Genomic DNA, 18,490 nt, shown 5'->3' with positions numbered 1-18,490 from the left:
AGAATCTATGCAAGTTTTCAGATTCTAAAATGCATTTCTCATCCAATTGATGATTGAAAATCAAGGCAGATGAGGGGACTGACCTGGCTCCATGTCAGCATGATCAGAAAAGTCAATAGCATCCACAGGCCCTGTAGCTCTCTCTCCACGGCCATCAGATCCTGGAGGACAGGGAGGGATCCTTTTCTGTTGAAGCAGAGAACAAAGACAGAACTGAGCCAGGTGACAAGATTTCCCCACCACTTTCTCATGGACTTCTCTCTGGTAGTCATTATACATGAATGTCAGTGGGGAAGTAGGAGTTGTTCCCTGTCCTATAGCAATGAAGAGAAGCAGGTGAGGGTTTAAGTCTCCAGAAAACCCACATAAACACTCTCTGCAGCCTCCCTGAGAGACTCAGATGTGCTTCTTTCCTTCTGCATCTCTTGTCTAATGGGACTAATAGTCTCACCTTACAACCATCACTTGCATTTTCTCAAGGGCAAGGAATGCACACCAAACCTCTGTGCAAGCTGTGATGAGGGTGGAGAGGGCATGGGCCATGGTGTTGAGGCCTAGGGACAAGCAAGTCACTTCAACTCTCTTGGATATGGGGTTGGCCCTGTGAGATGGTCCAGGCTGCCCTGTGGTGCACCGTGCAGAGTACTGAAGTCCCCTGGGCAGGAATCTTCACATAGGTGAGTTCTATTGTGCTCCCACTGCATCCTGAAACCTTTGGCAAATCACTTGCCCTCTTTGAGCATAAGTTCCTCATCTGAAGGAGGAAAACTCTGAATTGGGCAACATGTGGGGTCCTTTCTGTGCCTATAATTCTACAACTGTGAATTTGATTCATGGCAGTGTCATCAATATGCAAGGAGATGACTTTATACAATAAAGGCTTGTCAAATATGTACAGTATCAGAATCTATCACACTCAAAAGGGTTGTAAAAGGCTCAAAGATCCTAAGTTATTTGCCTCAGATCACTCATTTCAATAGGAAGAACTGGAATTTCAGTCCAGACCCTCAAAAACTCAAGGTCCTACTCTTTTCTGGTACTATACCACCATTAATACACAATATGCCTTCTTGTGTGAAAGACCACAGGCTACAGAATAGGATAGTCTTACTCATGTGTAATTCTGTGTGTGCTCATGTGTGTTTAATTCATTATCTGAGAAGTTCCCTGAATACAAATTTTGCAAATATATCTACAAACTTAGCTGAGAAGTCATCATTGTGTGATTATTGTGTTATCAGGTGAATTACTAATAATTCCCATTAAAATTTTTTTTCCTTCTAAGTGTGAAATTTTGCTAGGTTCACCTGCATTTCATGTGTTTCTTCACTGTAAATTCTCATTATTCTAAACAGGGAGTAAGTGTATTAGGCAGGTACAGCCCCACCAGTGCAGCCCGCTCTGTGCCCTCAGGAGTCAGAAGAGTTGATGAGTTGGGGCAGTCATGAGACAAAGACTAGAAGTAAACCTAGAGAAGTCCTTTATAAATTGTATTGTACTCAGCATAAATACAGTGTAGTAATTAGGACATAACTATTATTATAGCACCTCAAATGCACAATAATGGTTATACTACCTTTGATTTCTGTTTACTATGCTAGTTCATTAGAGATTCATTCCCCAAGTTTGAAGGAGAGCAGAAAATTGCCTTGTTCTGCTTCAGCCACAGGCGAAGTGACAGTGCTTTCTCCTATGTCTGGGACCAAGATCTGCTGGCTTTGTCCCCAAGTGTTTCGCTGGGATCCTAGTTATAGCCAGCAATTTGGATGTTTGGTGCTTGGGGAAATGTTTGGCCAGGTCAGGAAATTCCACTTAACACTCCAGGGCTTCAAGTGGAAGCTTTCTGTGTGGGCTTCTCCCCAGCACCGCATCCCTCCCCTCTGGAAGAAGCTGCAGAACTATAGATTTCCCTGTTCTTCCACCTTCATCTTGGCCAAAGCTTCTGGGAAAAACCCTCAACTCCTTTCCTGACTATTTTCTTTTATATTTTTACATCCGTGTTCCCTCTGTTTCAAATTACCTCCAGTAAGGATTATGGTGAGGGGTAATGAAACCCAAATACTCATGGCTTACCGAAAATGTTTTTGAAGTATTTGTATGCCAGGACCCCACTGAGGGAGAATCTGGAAAGCAAAGGATTCAGACATCCATTCATTTACTCGTTCATTCATATACTGAGTGTTAGGTACTGTGCAGGATATTCTGAGGACTCAGAGACAAGGCCTCTCTTCAAAACACTGGCAAAGAAAACAAGGCAGGATGACGAAGAACTAGTAGGGCTGGCAATTTAAAATGGAGATACAGGTAAAGTCTGGTACAGAACAGTGAATGGAGACAACGCCTTGTTGGTAACTCAAAGAGGACTCACTGGACAATATATGGATTAAGTTTGGCCTTTCCCCATAGGTGGCATTTAGTGTGGTTAGGGTAATCTACAAAAGGAAATAACAGTATGAAGAAGAGGGTGTGACAAAGGATAAGTGTATTCTCACTTCATGGGCTACGTACAGGGAGGCAGAGGATATCAGACCTGATGAGATGAGAGCTTCAATGGGCAGGTCCTGAATGCCACATCAGACAATGGCAATGAGTTAGTAACAGCAGTCACTGAGGGCTGTTGGACAGAGACAGCATAATTGGAGATCTGCTATAGGAAGCTGAAATTCTCAGAGCTCAGTAGGAATTAGGAAGGGAAGCCCTGGGGGCAGGAAGCTCCTGATCATGTGCCAGGCATTGAAGAGGCTGTTAGGGATTCTGATCTCATTTAACAGTATCTTTTCTGACTTGCTGATGAGGAAAGGCAGCGTTGGGAATGCTGAATTGCTTGCCCCTAATCCCAAGTTAAGAAGCAATTGAGGCAATATCTGAGCCCTGCTTTTTTCCTTTTTAGGTGGACCATAAATCATGCTTTGACCACACACATGACACTTGTCCACCTGTCACACATACCCTCTGTTTGCTGACACCTCCTACTTGCTTTAGGTTATGTGCAATGTGCTCAATTCCTAGGCTGCCTTTAGGAGAGGCTAGGTGGAATTAACACAGAGAACTTGGCTTTTATTGGCTTCTCCCAAAGTGATCACCCATCAAGGTGGTCTGACACTCCTGGAGTGGGTCACAAACAACACTGACTATAGTTACTTGCAGAACATTTCAAAGGTTCAGGAAACCACTCTCCTCCCTGGCAAAGAATTCACCTTCACAGTTCCCATCCCAGCTAGGCCATGATGACAGGAGCAAGAGACTCAGAAACCCATGGGAATGTCTTTTGAATACATAGGAACCTGTGAGGTCATGCAGAACATCAGGAAGAAAGCCAGAATTCCTCTGCAAGACCACAGACCTTCAGCCAGAGGCTGACCTCGTTGCTTAGGGAGGACTCCCTAGTGCACTCTCAAAGCATTGGGTCTGGATCTTTGCACCTGCAGCCTCGTGGTGATGATCGTGAATCACTTTGATGAAGACACCGACTGTTTAAGCTTCATACTTTCCTTTCTTTTTCTTTTTCCTTGTCTTTAATAGAAAACAGAGTTCCTCATTCTAAACATGGAACATGATTATAGCTGTACTATATACTTGACCATCAAAAATGCATATTTTCAGAGAGAAAGCCCAGTATGGGGACAAGAGAAAACTAAGCAGGTCTAATTCATATCTCAGTCACCAGCTATGTAGCTTGGGACAAACAACCCAGCATCTTATATCTCCTTATTAGTAAATAGGAATAAAATAATGGATTAGAGCAAATAAGTCGCAGATACTGAGTGTATGCTAAGTAAGAGGCAGTGTGACAATTCCTTCTTGTCGTTTGATGTTCAACGTTTTGGACATTTGTTTTGTCAGTGAGGTTGCTCTGCTCCTCACAAAGTTACCAATTGAAAAAAATGAATTTTGGGAGAAGGCCAGACCTATAGAAAGTTGTTTTTACCCTTGACCTGCTCTTATGACCAGGGCCTGGTAATTACTTATCATCTCGTTCTTTCCAGCAGGCTATGAGCTCCATGAAGAGGGACCACTGCCTCCTAATTCTATTGGGAGTGCACAGCATTGTACCATTCCACACCGGCTGCTTCAGCATCCAAACAAACCACAGAGTCTGCAGCTCTTGTGGGATTTTCTATTCCCAGCCTGGCTTGAAGAGTGACTTTAAGCAACACCTTCAAGAACACGTCCAATCCTCTGAAATCCATCTCATTATCATGTAAATCATTAGCACAAAATACTTCACTTTGTTGCTTTGCTAAGAGCTTTGGTTTCTAATCCAAGCCAATTATAAATGCCAGTATCTTCAATAACAACTTAATAATGCCAATCCTTCCAGCACTCTGGACAGAATCAGACCAAGTTGAGTGAGTGATCTGAGGCCAATGTGATACTGAAAGTGGGTATAATGGGAAGCATCAAAACTGGATTCAAATTCTCTCTTGTGCAATGTGGGTAACCCAGCATGGTACCTGCGGTCAGAATACTTGGTGAAAGTTAATTCTTTTCTCTTTCCTGACTCTGGAGAAAAGCAAAACCATAAAATTTGTTGCAAGTAAACATCAAGAGAAGAGAAGATTCACCACATTCTTGAGTTCATTTACAATATGGAATTTTTTAAAAGCTTTTTTCCCTCAGGACTGAAAGAAGCAGGTTACTTCATTTTAATTATGGCAGCTGCAGCTGTTGCTTGTGGACTCCAAGACCAGTTTTCAGATTACAGAGCAAACACACACACACACACACACCACACAAAAAATCATTGAGGAGACTCAATCACATATACGGAACAGCACCTCCTTCAGAGTGACAGTGAGGCAGAAAAATCTGGAATGCTTTGCTAACAGATCTTGGTGCGAATCCCTGTGGGTGTGTGCCCCATTTCTCTCCCACTGGCCTTCTCTCTGCCTGAGCTGTGAAGAATAGCTCCTGACCTACACTAGTAATGGAATGTTTCATGTTGGGCAGCTGCACATTTTTAATGTACACATAGGGACATAGAGGTAGCAAATGGCTTTATGCAATCTTTCTATGAATTTTTTACTGGGTGGCCTCATTCATGAAGGCATGAAGAGGGTTTTTGTAGGTCCACAGGCGGGGAAACCAGCCAGCTCTGAACAGTCATGGTGAGGTTTTATCTGTTTGCCAGTGCAGGAAAGCTTTATAGATTTCACTTGCCATTTTCTGATCTGCAGATTGTGTCCAGGATTCCATTCAATATTCTCTTGTGGTTCTTTCTGTTACCTACAAGTGCTTCTCAGTGTTAGCCTTGGCAAGTTTTGGCTCAGGAATCCTCCAGAGATTTGCTGCCAAAATCTGAACCCTGGGTAGTTGAAACAACTGAGGATCCACGTCATTGCAGAGATGTCTGGTACAGAGAAAATCTAGGAAGGTATTGGGGCGGGTATATCAGCACACAGTAGCTTAGGAATGAGAGAAAAGACACTGCGCTCACACCAGAGAAGGACTGTGTTTATGGATGTGCAAGAACTCTGCCTACCAGAATGGACTTATGGGAAACTTTGGTTCTCAATGCAGCAAGTGCTAAAAGCAACCTGATAAAGTCTGTGGTATTTGTGGAAAGTTTCATCAGTTTTGTTTTGGAACTTTGCCTTTATTTACCTATTGGCCAGCTTTAAAGTCTCCAATCACACCATTACAAATTCTAGAACTTTAAAGTACAGGATAAAATACACAGACTTCAGTATTTGACCACCAGAACCTTCTCAGTCCTGTGTCCTCAGCCCAGGGAGGGACCTCTTCTTTCCACGGCCAGTATTTCCATGAAGCCACTTTTGTTGTGCCCATCACATCTAACTGTATTGTTACACCACACTGTCACAGGCTAGTTGGTTTTACCCCCGGATCTTGGGATAACTGAACCCTAAAGGGAATCATACCACTAGTGCTATTCCTGAGATGCAATCTGACATTCTCCTTCCTGGCTTGAAGTCCATATTGTTCCCCCATTGTCTTTGAGACCAAATCTGAATTCTTCTTACAGTAAGAAGTTGTCTTAACCATCCAGTCTGGCCCAGCTGCTGTCTACTCTCACTTCAGACTCTTTATGGACCAGTGCTTTTAACATCTCACTGTCTTCCTTGCCTCTTTGTTTGGCCTGGGATGCCCCAGATTATCTGGGCAGCACCCTACCATATTCTAGCAGAGTGTCTCACTCTCCTGGGAACTATCTTTCCATCATGACGTTGTGGAGCTATCTGTATTCTGTGCCAAATTTCTGCCTCTTTATCTTCTAGGAGGACTGGACACTCTGATGTGTCCTCAACAGTAGTTGTAGCCAGCCAGTTGTAGGAACTGTACCACTTCCAGGTGGAAGATTTAGTTGCCAATGAAATACCCTTCGTTGCTCTTTTTTGCACACTGGCACAGTGATAGGGAGTTGGGACAGTTTCTCAGGGTCTCTGGTGAACTATAATGAGGAGAAACTCTTTCCTTTCCTACCACTTTGTTGTAGTCAGGGTTTGCAAAGGAATAGATTTAAAACAGGATATAATTTATAGGATTATTTTATAATATGCACTCACAAAGTCAAATGCAGAATAGTGCAAGAGATCTGTCGTGCACTAGAAACTCAAAAAATTTATCTGAGGACTTGAATCCCACAACAATATCCTTAATGAGTCCAACTGGATGACAATGTCTCCTGCAAGTCTGTATCAAGGACCTGCCCTGGGAAGGCCCAAAGCGGTGAGGTGGAAGCTAGAAAGTCTGTGCCTGTGGGATGAAGGATCTGTGCCTGCAAGCTGAGGTATCTGTACTGGAGCCAGAAAATGACACTTGGGATAAGAACCAGAGCTCCCTCAAACAGAACCTCAGTGACAGCGAGAACTCAAGCCCCTCCAAAAATGATAACAGCTGCATTCATATCAGGAAAAGCTTCTACAGGAGGATCAACAGGGTACCATCTTCCCATCATTTTCCTTTTATGCTGTTGGCAATAATTCTCAGGTGGGCCTTATACCCAGAACCATGCTCAGTTCAACTGGGTGTTAGAAGTTGGCCATTAATTAATCCACTGCAGAACCCCACTTCCACTGAGGACATAAGTGTGAAAGAGGATGAACCCTTGATTGTTATAAGTCACTATAATTTGGAGGATGTTATGTACCTAGCTGATCCATAAGGCATGCCGGTTCCACGAAACCTGGAATAATGGTAAAGAATTTCATCTCCAATCATTGACTGGTTCAGGGCTTGGGAACCCTAACAAAGGTGGGTTAATCATACTATTGGGGTCCTTTGTTGTCTTTAGGACACCAAAGTTCAAAGATAGACAAATTAGAATTCTGCCTTGGGACTTTTGAAATCAGAAAGTGACAAAGAATATAATGACCATTTGTAAAAACTGTAAAAAGTACTATGGGTGGACACTTGGGTGTTATGGGTTGAATTGTGTCCTTTAATATAAATACACTGGAATCCAAACTTCCTTTATCTCCTAAAGGGACCTTACTTGGAGGTAGGGTATTTACAAAGGGTATTCAAGTTAAATGAAGTCAAAAGGGTGTCCTAATGCAATGTGTCTTACATCCATAGAAAAAGGGGTAAATCTGGCATAGAAGCATATATGCACACAGGGAGGCCTGAGTCATGCTGTCACAAGGACCTTCCAGAAGCTGGAAGAGAAGCCTTCAAAATTTCCTTTCCAGCACCTTCAGGTAAACAGGGCCCAATGACTAGCCAGGCAGACCCAGTCTTTCTGCCTCTGGTATGGTGAGTTAACAAGTTCCTGCTGTTTAAGGGAAAATCCTTCTGCAGTGAGAGAATGAAGTGCATAGCCTTAGAGAAGCAGATCAGAGCTTCAGGACAGAACAGATCTTGCAAGATTAAAGCTCCCACCCCAATTCCCCTGTATCTCTGCTTTCTTGGGTTGATATATTCAACATCTTGTTGGACTCCATGCAGTAGGAAAAAAAGGTGGGTCTGAGGAGTTCTGTCACCTTAAACCAACAATCTTAACTAATATTGTGATTAGTATGTGGTAATTAACATTGACATTAAAGATAAGAAATGGAGTAACACGAATGGCTCCAGTGCAGGATTTACTAGACTAGAGACTGAGGACCATGCAAGCATTTCACTTCAAATGCTGCCTGAACATGCCCCAGGAAGAGACAGGCTCCCCGGTCTGGCTGCAACAGCCTCCTGCACAATGTAATCCTCCTGGTGCTTTCTTTAATCCAATAACAGCTAGAATAAAATCTGAAAAGGTTTTTCTTTCACACAGCTATGTCTTTCTTGCCAATCCAAACACAACTGCATGCCTAGCCCTTTGAAATGTTTCAAAACAAAACAAAAAAATCCTAACTGAAATCCTTTCTCACATTTTATGATATTTTCTTGGTTGCACGAACTTGGGGGCCTTTGTGTCCTCAGCTCTGTGCTTAAAATTTTCTTTCCACAACCACCCTTGTTCAGAGCTCCTACCAGCAGGAAGACTCCCAGCTAGCAGAGGACAAAGGAGATTGGAGGTAAGGCAGGCTCAAACACAAGCTGAAGGCTCCTGAAGAAGTTTACCAGCCCTTTGGAATAATCCCTGAGCAAGACTCTCACAGACAAAATGTGACTGGATAGTGGTGTGTAAGTTAAGAGTTTGGTCTTCTGAAGCAGGAATGACTCAGCCTCTGGGACTGGCTCCACTGTAAGAGTGAGCAGAACCACTATGTGTGAAGATCCTACAAAAGAAAAGGGCCTCTTCTCTTCTCTGAAGAAATAAGAACAGCAATTACATAAAGGTGCAAGGCCTGAAGGCTACAGCATGTTACAGAGTATATGGCCCTCTCCCCAAAGTAAAAGAGAATTCTGATCTTCCCTCATTGTTCTATCTGGGAGATTGTATAAGAACATGAAGCCTTTAATCAGCGGTGAATCACAGAAATTAGAAAAGAGCAGGAGTTTTCTGGAATGGATGGGGCCTATTCAGTCTTGAACAAAGGGTTCAGGTAAGAAGTCTAAACATACATTGAGCCAATCTATTTGCTCCCAGATCCATTCCCCGCACTGCCTTACTCTGTTGATATTTAGGGAACTACTCTCTCAGGCTCCCTTGCTTACTGGATTCTGGGCAAGTTTTGCTAATGAAAGACCTTGACAAAAGGTTGGAGGTGAGAAGAGTGGCCAGGGTCTGCTTCCTTCTCTTGTTTGATCTTAGACAATATACCCAGCAATGGCTGCATAATCTCTGCTGCTTCAAGTTCTGATAGGCACCCTGCTGAAATGGTTCTAGCTCCCACTAGAATACCCCAGCTTCTGGGATCTGGATATATAAACACCTATAGTTGTCTCTCCTGCCTATCAGTGACAGTGCTCGCCTGTCATTGTTGATCTCTGGGCTGCCCCACTATGTACTACAGTATTTTACTTCTTAGCTGTTTCAGCTGTGTGGTTAGTTTCCTATATTAAATCCCTATATTGAAAGTCCTAAAGTGGTTCCTGTTTTCCTGCCTGTATTTGGGCTATCAAAGATACTGGAAAGAATCAGCAAGTGGAAGTGCTACTCTGCAGCTGCAGCACAGTGAGTGCACAGACTCTCAGTGTGAAGAAGGGCCTGGCAGAACTGACCACAACAGTCAATCCCCGGGGAAACACGTGCTGGTGGGGTGGGGTGGGGTGGAGTGGGGCTGACTGAGGCTGAGAAAGGAGCCTTGGGAAGAGGAGGGAAGAGACAATATTCAGGCCTTTGTTTTGTGTGTGAGTGACTTCAATGTGATTTTTTTTTTTTCTGTCAATGGTAAATGAATGTGGGAAAGGCCAATCATTAATTCAGTGAATGCCAAGTAGCTCTACTGAGAAACTCTGGACTCCTCTGCCTCATAGCAGGGAAGTCATGAACTTAATGAAACTGAGACAGACCTAGAAAGACATGTCCCAGCAGAGTAGGTAAGACATTTGAGTCTTCATGGAATGTGGCTTGTTTGGGTCTAGTCTGTGTGGATACTAATGACAACAAAGGGCTGGCATTGAACTTTCCCAATGCAGAAGGTGGCAAAAGTCCTTTCTTACTGAGAGGAGTTACGGACATGGCATTGAGCACAATAAGAGGGCATTTTAGTGACTGCTGAGAGATAGGACATCCTTTGTTAATAAAAGAGAATGTGGATGTTTAAAAAGTAGTATCCATAAATAGCCACAGAGTGGAACTGATAATGGAGAAAGAAAAGGAAAAAATACACAGAAATTAAGAGGAAAAGTCCTGTAAATTTGTTTCGTGGACAAGCCTGGTGGTCCAGATTGTACCACAGTTCAGCTTCCCACAGTCAGAGCAGGGGTTTTGAGGTCCCTGACACATTTGGTTTCTGCCTCTGCTCAAGCCCTTGTCACAGGTGGTTTTTTATAGATGAACCCAGGTGTCCCAGACCAATGTCCCCCCCAGAAGCTTAGAGGACCACCAGGTGCACAACAGCAGAGCTGTTAATGAACTGCCACATACCTCGCCTCCCTGGAGACCTCATTGGTCCCGGGGAGAAAACCCATGCTAAGGCTTTATAATAGGCTTGGGCTCAACCTCTCTGCCCTCCCACCTACTTGTTCAGGCCTCCCATACCCACCTAGGTGGACACGTGCCATTTCCATCTTGGTGAATACATTGTTGGAAGAGAAGTTGAGCAAGAAAGGAAAGTTCTTACCAAAGATTAAGAAACAAAGGAAATTTGGGTGTAAAAAATGTCTACCCACTTCATTACTTTTTAATTTTTGTTGTATCACTTACATTTTTCAGAATGAAAATTTTGAGGAATTATACATTTACCAAAAATGTGAAGATAGCCCAGAGTTATGCCATACTCTGTGCCTAGTTTTCCCCATACTAATAACTTACATTATCATGGTTCATTGGTTACCATTAGTGAAGCAATATTGATACATTAACTACTATCCATAATTTATTCATTTTTTTCTTAGTCTTCACCTAATATCTCTTTTTATTCCAGGATCCCATGCAAAATATCACATTATATTTAGTCATCACCTGTCCTCAGGCTTCTTTTGGTTGTAACAATTTTTCAGACTTGTTTTGGATAGCCTTAACAGTTTAACAAAGCACCAAAATGTTTTTGAGCCGGGGGGCCACAACTGTAGTTCTGACACTCTGGGAGGCTAAAGCTGGAGTATTGCAAGTTTGAGCCCAGCCTAGACAACTTAGCAATTTAGCAAGACTCTGTCTCAAAACAAAAACAAACATGATCTGGGGATGGTTCAGTGTGCGGGTCTGGGTTCAATCCCCGATAATGAATATAAAAGTTTTTGTATTATATTCTACTATTGGACTTTGCCTAATATTGTTTGCTAGGGTTATAAGACTGAGTTTATAGATTACAGGGAGGAAGCAGTGCTCATGTTTTTAACCATGACAAACTTGCATCTGTATCCCTGTTAGGGTTGCTGGCAACAGAATCGGCATATAGCTGTGGTAGACATTGTTTGTGGTCATTACAGCATCTATGTGGTCTCTGGTGTCCTTGTCTTGTGGAACACTATGAAGCCTGCAGAGGTTAGCTACAACCTACCTAACATCAAGTCCTGAATCTTTCTCTCCTTTTCTCTTGCTTGCTTGTGGTTCCTCAAAAATGCCCACACTTAGATCTTTTTGCGATGTTTTTGCCACTTCCTTTGCCCAAGTGCAGTCTCTTGCCTTGGCTGACAGACCTCACTTAGAAGTCTGAGCCTAGCACAAAAGCTCTCCTCTTGAGAGCCTTTTTGAACCATATACCAAGCAAAAAGAATTCCCAGCTTCTCTACATGCTGCACTGCTCAGTCTTGCCCATTCCTCAACACTCAAATCGCTACCTCAGAGCGCCCACGTGCAACACTTCATATTGTTATAGTTTTAGTTTAAAATGATCCCTAAAAGTCTTGTGTGGAAAAGAAAAAAAGGAGAAAGAGAGAGAGAGAGAGAGAGAGTAGAAGGAAAAATATAGAAACAAAGCTTTCATAAACAGGGAGGGGAAGAAGGGTTGAAGGGAGGGGAGGGGAATGGAGAAAAAAACAATGAAGATATCTTATGTAGGCACAAATTCCCTGTGGTGAATGTGATCAATGTGTATGACAAATATGTACTAATAAAAATTGTTTAAAAAAGTCTCATGCGTTCAGAGGTGGAGCTTTTGAAGGTGATTGGATCATGAGGGTGTTATACTAATCAAGGACTGGACCTTTGAAGATAGCTAGATGTGCCATTACTTTGAGAGAGGTGTGTCAGCGGGGGAAGTGCTCTGGCCCCTCCCTTGCACTCTGTTCTGGCTGCCATGAGTTGAACAGCATCCTCCCATCATGCCCTGCTACTATGTTTCTGCATTAGATCCAGATTACTGTGGACTGCCTCAATGGTACCCTTGAAGGACTGCTTCAGGGCACTTCTATTTAAATTTAAAAGGAAAAAACAACCTTTCTAATTTAGGTGTAGCAGTATTTAGCTTTTTCTCTCCAGCTTTTTTTTTTTTTTTGATTACTAGAGAAATAAATTATTTTCCTCATATATGTAGTCACTTAATACACTTCTTGTGTAATTGACCTTTGTCTGTTTCCAGTTTATTTATTGGAGTACAAAACTTTTCCTTCATCATTTGCACCAGCTCTGTACCAAATAGATATTAAACTCTCTTCTAGCTTCCATTGCTAACAACCTTTTTCTCAAGTTTGATGTATATTTTATCTTCTTTCATTTATGTTATATACAATTTTGTGAAATAAAATGAATTTCCGCTGGTGTCCAGTTGTGTAATCAGCATGCTAAAACCCCAGCCAAGGACTGGAAGTGAATTTCCTCACATACCTCTTTCCTGTCCCAGTAAGTCAGGCAGGCTGAAAGGAGCATCAAAGGCAGATCTGAAGGAAAACAGTTGCAGAAACACAGCTCTAAGCCTGAGGGCTCTTGCTTGGCAGCCAGAAGACAAATCTTTTGTACCATAAACAAATGATCGGCTTACATATATGTTTTACTGTACACATTTGATTTAGAGCCTACTCAAAGGCCCATCTTGATTTTAAAGTTCTAGTTGGTAGCAACTATTTGCTCACCCACCACCTGTCAAGTCAGTCTTGGCCAGACCCTAAGACTAGGGTCAGGACAAAAGAGGCTGAGGTTAGTTGCTGATGAGGCCACCAAAATGGTTTAGGTTGGGCTTTACTTTTAAACAGTACTTTGATGTCCATTTGTCAAGCACTTTTCACACCCACTGCCTCGCCCCATGCAGACAAGGATATTCCTTCTATCACTGAGTGAGTGTCCCATGTTAGCTGCAGGTAGAGGCTATAGTCCTTCGCTTGGGTTCAAAGCTGCAGTGGTACTAACATTCATGACAGACTGAGTTGTCAATAGAAAGAGAATAAAAATGAATTTCTCTGAGCATAATTCTGAACTTTTAAGGGTGAGCAGTTTGAGAGTATGAAAGTGTTGACTAGAAAGAGCCTGGGAGAACCCCCAAAAAGCCTCATCAGTAATTTGGTTGGAGGGCAAAGTCCGGACCAAAGCTCCCCAGAAGGCCTGAGTGAAGTCAGGCAGTCGAATGGTTACAAGCTCTGCATAGATTAAGCAGTCAGTAGTGTTCCACTGTCAGCAGGATGCAACCTCCACCCCGCAGAGCAAGGTGCTTCCCAGAAAGCACTCTGCTCTCTCACCTTGCCGGGTTTTTATAGTTCCCTTAACATGCAATTCTGGGCAAGCTCAGGGACCCTTCCCAAGCCAGCTCCTCCAGAAGTCTCTACTGAGTGACCAGGCTGTGTCAGATACTGCTCTTTGGGTTGTCCTCCACCTGCACTGTTACTTAGTTACTTAACTCTCCAACACTACACACCTGTTTTTATCTAATTTTCCATGGGTCTTTAGTCTAATGTGAACCCTGACACTTAAGAAATGCTTAATCTAGGGCCAGGGATTTAGCTCAGTGGTGTAAGCACCTGCCTGGCAAGTGCAAGGTTATGAGTTTGATTCCCAGTACAAAAAAAAAAAAAAAAAATCTATCCCAGAAATACTTATAAATAAGTGGAAACTGACATGGTTGGTTGGATGGATAAAATAAATGTGTCACAAAGCCCATTGATAACTGCATGGTAGATGGGCAGAAAGGGAGCTGTGAAGAGCTGTGGACATGGTGGTGTGATAGAAGAGGTAGGAGATGGGAAAGAGGCAAGGGATTGGAGTTGTGTTTGTTGAAGGACTTAATGGAACCTGTAAGTGGTGGTAAGAAAGCCTGAGATAGGAAAGTCTGGTGTAAGGAGGTTGACCCCCGTTCTGGACAGAGAAGAGTATAGTGCATTTCAGGTGAGTCAGGGACTCTGAGGTACGGTTTCACATGGGTGGGGGTGTGGGAGGAGGTGGAGATGGAAAGTCTGTCTCCTGGGGCTGTAAGGGCTCCAGGAGATGTTCTCACTCAATTTCTACGGGCTCCTCCTGAACCTCTAGTGGGCAAACTCTGGGCCAAAACTGGGTTTACACAAGTAACCAGTATTGTCTCTGATTCACAGGGGTCTAGGACCTTTTAGGAAGCAGGAGGGGAGGGACCTTTTCAGTTTGGTTGTATCAGGAAGTCTGACATCCCTGTACTTGTGCAGCACAGGGCATTGCCAGGAGGAAAATGCAGTCACTTCTATCATGGCACAAGTCCCAAGGCAAGCTGTTCAGTGTAGGGAGAGCACACCTTTGAGAGTCAGGTAGGCCTGGATTAAAAAAATTCCGGGTCTGCTACTCATCAGCCAGCTAGTCTTGGGCAAGTCCCTACATTTCTCTGATCCTGTTTTGTCTGTGAAATGAGAGCAACAACAGGCACTTGGGACTGTAAGTGTCAATTTCAGTGTGTTTGCATGTGCCTGGAACTTTCTTCCTTTAAGTCCTCTCCCCTTTAACTCTTGGTTCATCATTTGAGCAAGGAGGAGAAAATTGCTTTAAAGAAGCCTGTGACATGTTCATTGGGTGCTTGGTGAGTCTTGGATAACAGGAGAGAGAGAAACAAGTGTTTGGCTCTCTGGGGATGTCATACTTATGCGTTTGCTATAAAGCCACATGCATGTCATGCCTGTTCTTCAGGCTCAGACAAGTCACTGCATGAAGCTGAACTCTGCTTCTTCATTGGTTCAAGTCAGTCGGGCTCATCTCTGCACCCAGGGTTGGGTGCAGGCTGACAGAGCACTTACAGGAAAGCAAGGAGCATGACAACCACTCAGGAAGCCTCACGTGCTTGCTCCCTCTCTGCACCACAGAGAGCGCCTTCCCCGGGCATTCTCAGAGCCTCCTTCCTGCTTTCTCATTTGAGCGCTTAATGGGCTTCGCCCTCTTAAATGACACCTGCTGGAAATGTAATTGTGCACATAATTGCTACGTGGGAATGGAGGCCAGCTTATTTCTCAAAGCTGGTGATTCCCTCAGGAGAAGAAAACATGTCCAGAAAGCCCTTTCCTGTATCCCTGCTGATGGATCGCTCTGTGCTTTTCCCCTCCATGCAGGGCAGCCAGCCAGGAGGACTGGCAAGTTAAGATCAAAACACCTGCTGCCCCATTAAGATTTCCAGAACCAAATATCTGGCACTGGGCTCTGTCATGATGCTGGGGCCTTATCATGCTAAGAAAAGACTAAAAGCCCCTGACTAGAAGTCCCCCAACAAGCATTCTAATTAGATTCCTAGAGGCAGATTTGCTTGCTGTAGAGAGCAGAGGGATGTGGGGTTGAGGCCTGGGGGCCTGGCAGGACAGATGGAGGCCCCGCTATTGTTCTGCTCATTCTATAGTCTTGTCTAACACAGGTACTAAGCATAGGGGAGCCTAGATCTTAACAGTAACACTAATGATGATAGTTAGATTGTAACAGTCATCTTGGTAATGGTTGACCCAATGGGGCTCAGATTAGGAAAGGTTAGGAAGAGAAAGAAAAGAAATAGAAGACTGGAGCAGGGCTGGGGCATAGGGAAATAGCCCTTCATGCCAGATTGACTTAAATATAAATACATAGTTATGTAGATATAGATAAACACACAGATGTACAAATATATATTAGGACTGTTAGGCCCAAAAGTTGACTATTGGCCTGTCGTCATGTGGGAATGACTTTCATCTTAGAAGCACCCTCCTGTTAGGCCCTCTCCCAGGTTTTTATTTAGCCTACCGACACTTATTTGAAATATCTGGATAAGAATCAGAGTGGCACGTGGTGATCCACATCTGTAAACCCAGGGCCTGGGAGGCTGAGGGCAGGAGCACAAGACCAACTCAGACAACACAGTGACTTGGTGAGACATCTCAAAATTTAAAAGTTGGTGAGCGACATGGAGCTATGCAGCAAAGTACAAAGACCAGGATTCAATCATCAGTAGGGCGAAAACAAAAAAATTGAATTGTTTGTCTGTTCAGACCACTTGCCTTGGCCCTTGGTACCTTGAACTCAAACCCTGGTCTTGCTGCAGTCCTATGGCACATGGGCAGAAGTTTGTTTCCTTCAGTCATGATCTAGTCTTTCACAAATGTGGGCAATGCTGATTTGGAGGGACTTGTCCTGTGTGCCCACATGCTTGGTGGCCTCTTTTGGGGTGTGAATGAGGGTCGTGATGCTGCCACAGACCTCCCATCATCCGATGCCGGGAATGAACAAAGGCTGTGATGCATAGTAATACCAGGCACACAGGTATCCAGATTGCTGCATCCCAACCTTGCAGTTATGGGGAAAGGGATGCCTTTATTTGTGAAAATCCTTCAGAAGCCTCTGGGAGACGTCTTTGTCCTCTACTCAGTCTCATTAACATAATCTATACCTCCCTTGATGACTAAGGTTTATGCCCAGCTCTTCTCTTCACCCAGCTCTGCAGAGCAGATGCCCTTCATGACTACCAGCTCTGTAGGGTATTTGCTCCCAAATGAAATAGCTCTGGCATTCTGCACCTTTGAGGTCCTGTGTTTACTCCTTCTTGTGCTGTGTTTAAGGGTCATATTGTGTTTCCTGTGCCTCCATAAAACAACGTGTCAGCCCTTAGACCACCTCTCAGCAACAAGGCGTGGCCCACTGAAGTCTAACTATTGCCACATCTGAAGCAAATGACCAATATTTGGGGGTGGACAGCTGGAAACCACAAAGCATTCCTTCAAGGCACCCAGGCCTTGGGCTTATTTTATACACCTTGCTGCAGCAGGAGAGTCAGACCTGGTCAAGCACGGGCAGAGGTGTTTATTGTTCTGCTGTTTAGTTCCGAGAGTTCCAGGTCCTAAGGAGTGAGGGTGCGGGGGACTCCATTACAACAGTCCCATGCCATACTGCATGCTTCTCTGGTTCTGTGGCATCACACTTGGGTCCCTGGCCTTCCTGGAGAGCTTGAAAACCACCTAATATCCTGTATTAAATTCTTTTCTGTTCAAACTAGCCAGAATGGATTCTGTTGTCTGAAAACTAAGATCCTTGACTGAGACAACATCCGTCTGCCGCCCCCAAACTGTAAGCTTCTTAAGAGCAGAGATTCATGCATGTCTTTATCTTTCTCTGTGCCCAAAATACACTCAATGCCTGGAGGCCTCTCCTGACCAGATGGGGGTGAGGAGACAAGCGCTTCATTGGCCTGCCACCAGTGCTGTGATGCATGGCTGCTGTTCCGATAATGACTGGGAAATCGGTTCACCTGGCTAATTAAAATCATGTATAAAATAAGCATCAACAAATGCTTGTGATTGTGGGTTGAGAGGATTTCTTATCAGAAGAGTGAAAAGGCTGTGGTACACAGACAAATTGAAATGTGTGTTGTCGGCTCAGAGGCTTTTTTTTTTTGTTTCCTGCTTGGCTGGCTCTTTGCTGCGTTCCCAATAGCTGAGGGGCTTCCAGATAATCAAAGTTCGCTAACCATACATACTGTTAGCAACTGCTTTCAGGCCCCTTCCTGTCCAGATGTACAAAGAGAATAGCAAAAGGAAATAAATCCAACACTTCCTTGGCCTACCCGCTAAACCGCTAAATCTCAGCAGTTCTGAATCATCAAACCTTGCATTTCTCATTAAGTGCCCCTCATATGCAGCATTTTCAATTAAGCTGAGAGCACTGCTGTACTAATTATGTTATGATATTAGTCCCTGCAGATTAATACACAGCTAACAGTTTGGGAGTGCTGTCTGGATTGTATTGCTCTTCTTACCTGCAAAGAAACATTTCCTTGAAATCTGTTCCTGCCATGGGGACTCACTGGACAATTAATTGTATGCATTGACTTGACTTGGCTACAGGATACCCAGATAGCTTGTAAAAAATTTCTGGATATATCCATGAAGGTGTTCCTAGAAGAGATTAGCATGGAATCTGTATACTGAGCAAAGACTGTCCCCACCCATAGGGATGGGCATCAGCCAATCACTAGAACAAAAAGGAAGAGGAGCAGGAAATTTCTCTCTGCTTAACTTGCAAGATCCACCTTTTGCCCATGACATGATCTTTCCTGATCCTTGGTCCTTTGGACTGGGTGTGATACCACTAACTCCCTAGTTCTTTGGACTTTGGATATAGATTGAAACCATTCATTCATCAAACCTC

The 18,490-nt window shown here is 43.7% G+C and overlaps 1 protein-coding gene across 18 annotated transcripts in view; it reads right to left on the bottom strand.

The window, feature by feature from the left end:
- Positions 1 to 18,490, bottom strand: part of Tenm4 (teneurin transmembrane protein 4) — a 2,788,855-nt gene that overhangs the window by 497,773 nt on the left and 2,272,592 nt on the right. For 16 of the 18 annotated variants that reach the window (XM_063256396.1, XM_063256398.1, XM_063256401.1 and 13 more), the window contains one exon: positions 84 to 186. The exons of the other annotated variants lie outside the window; for them this stretch is intronic. In XM_063256396.1, the coding sequence (XP_063112466.1) occupies positions 84 to 93 (10 nt within the window). In that variant the 5' untranslated portion in view covers positions 94 to 186. Of the gene's footprint in view, positions 1 to 83; positions 187 to 18,490 lie in introns of those variants that run through there. 18 annotated transcript variants of the gene reach the window in all.

This window comes from Cavia porcellus, unplaced genomic scaffold (genome assembly GCF_034190915.1).
Source record: "Cavia porcellus strain 051 isolate PalLab524CR breed Dunkin Hartley unplaced genomic scaffold, mCavPor4.1 scaffold_9, whole genome shotgun sequence".
In the NCBI taxonomy this organism is placed as follows: domain Eukaryota; kingdom Metazoa; phylum Chordata; class Mammalia; order Rodentia; family Caviidae; genus Cavia; species Cavia porcellus.
Note: the sequence above shows the minus strand (reverse complement) of the source record. Positions and strands in the feature narration are given on the sequence as shown.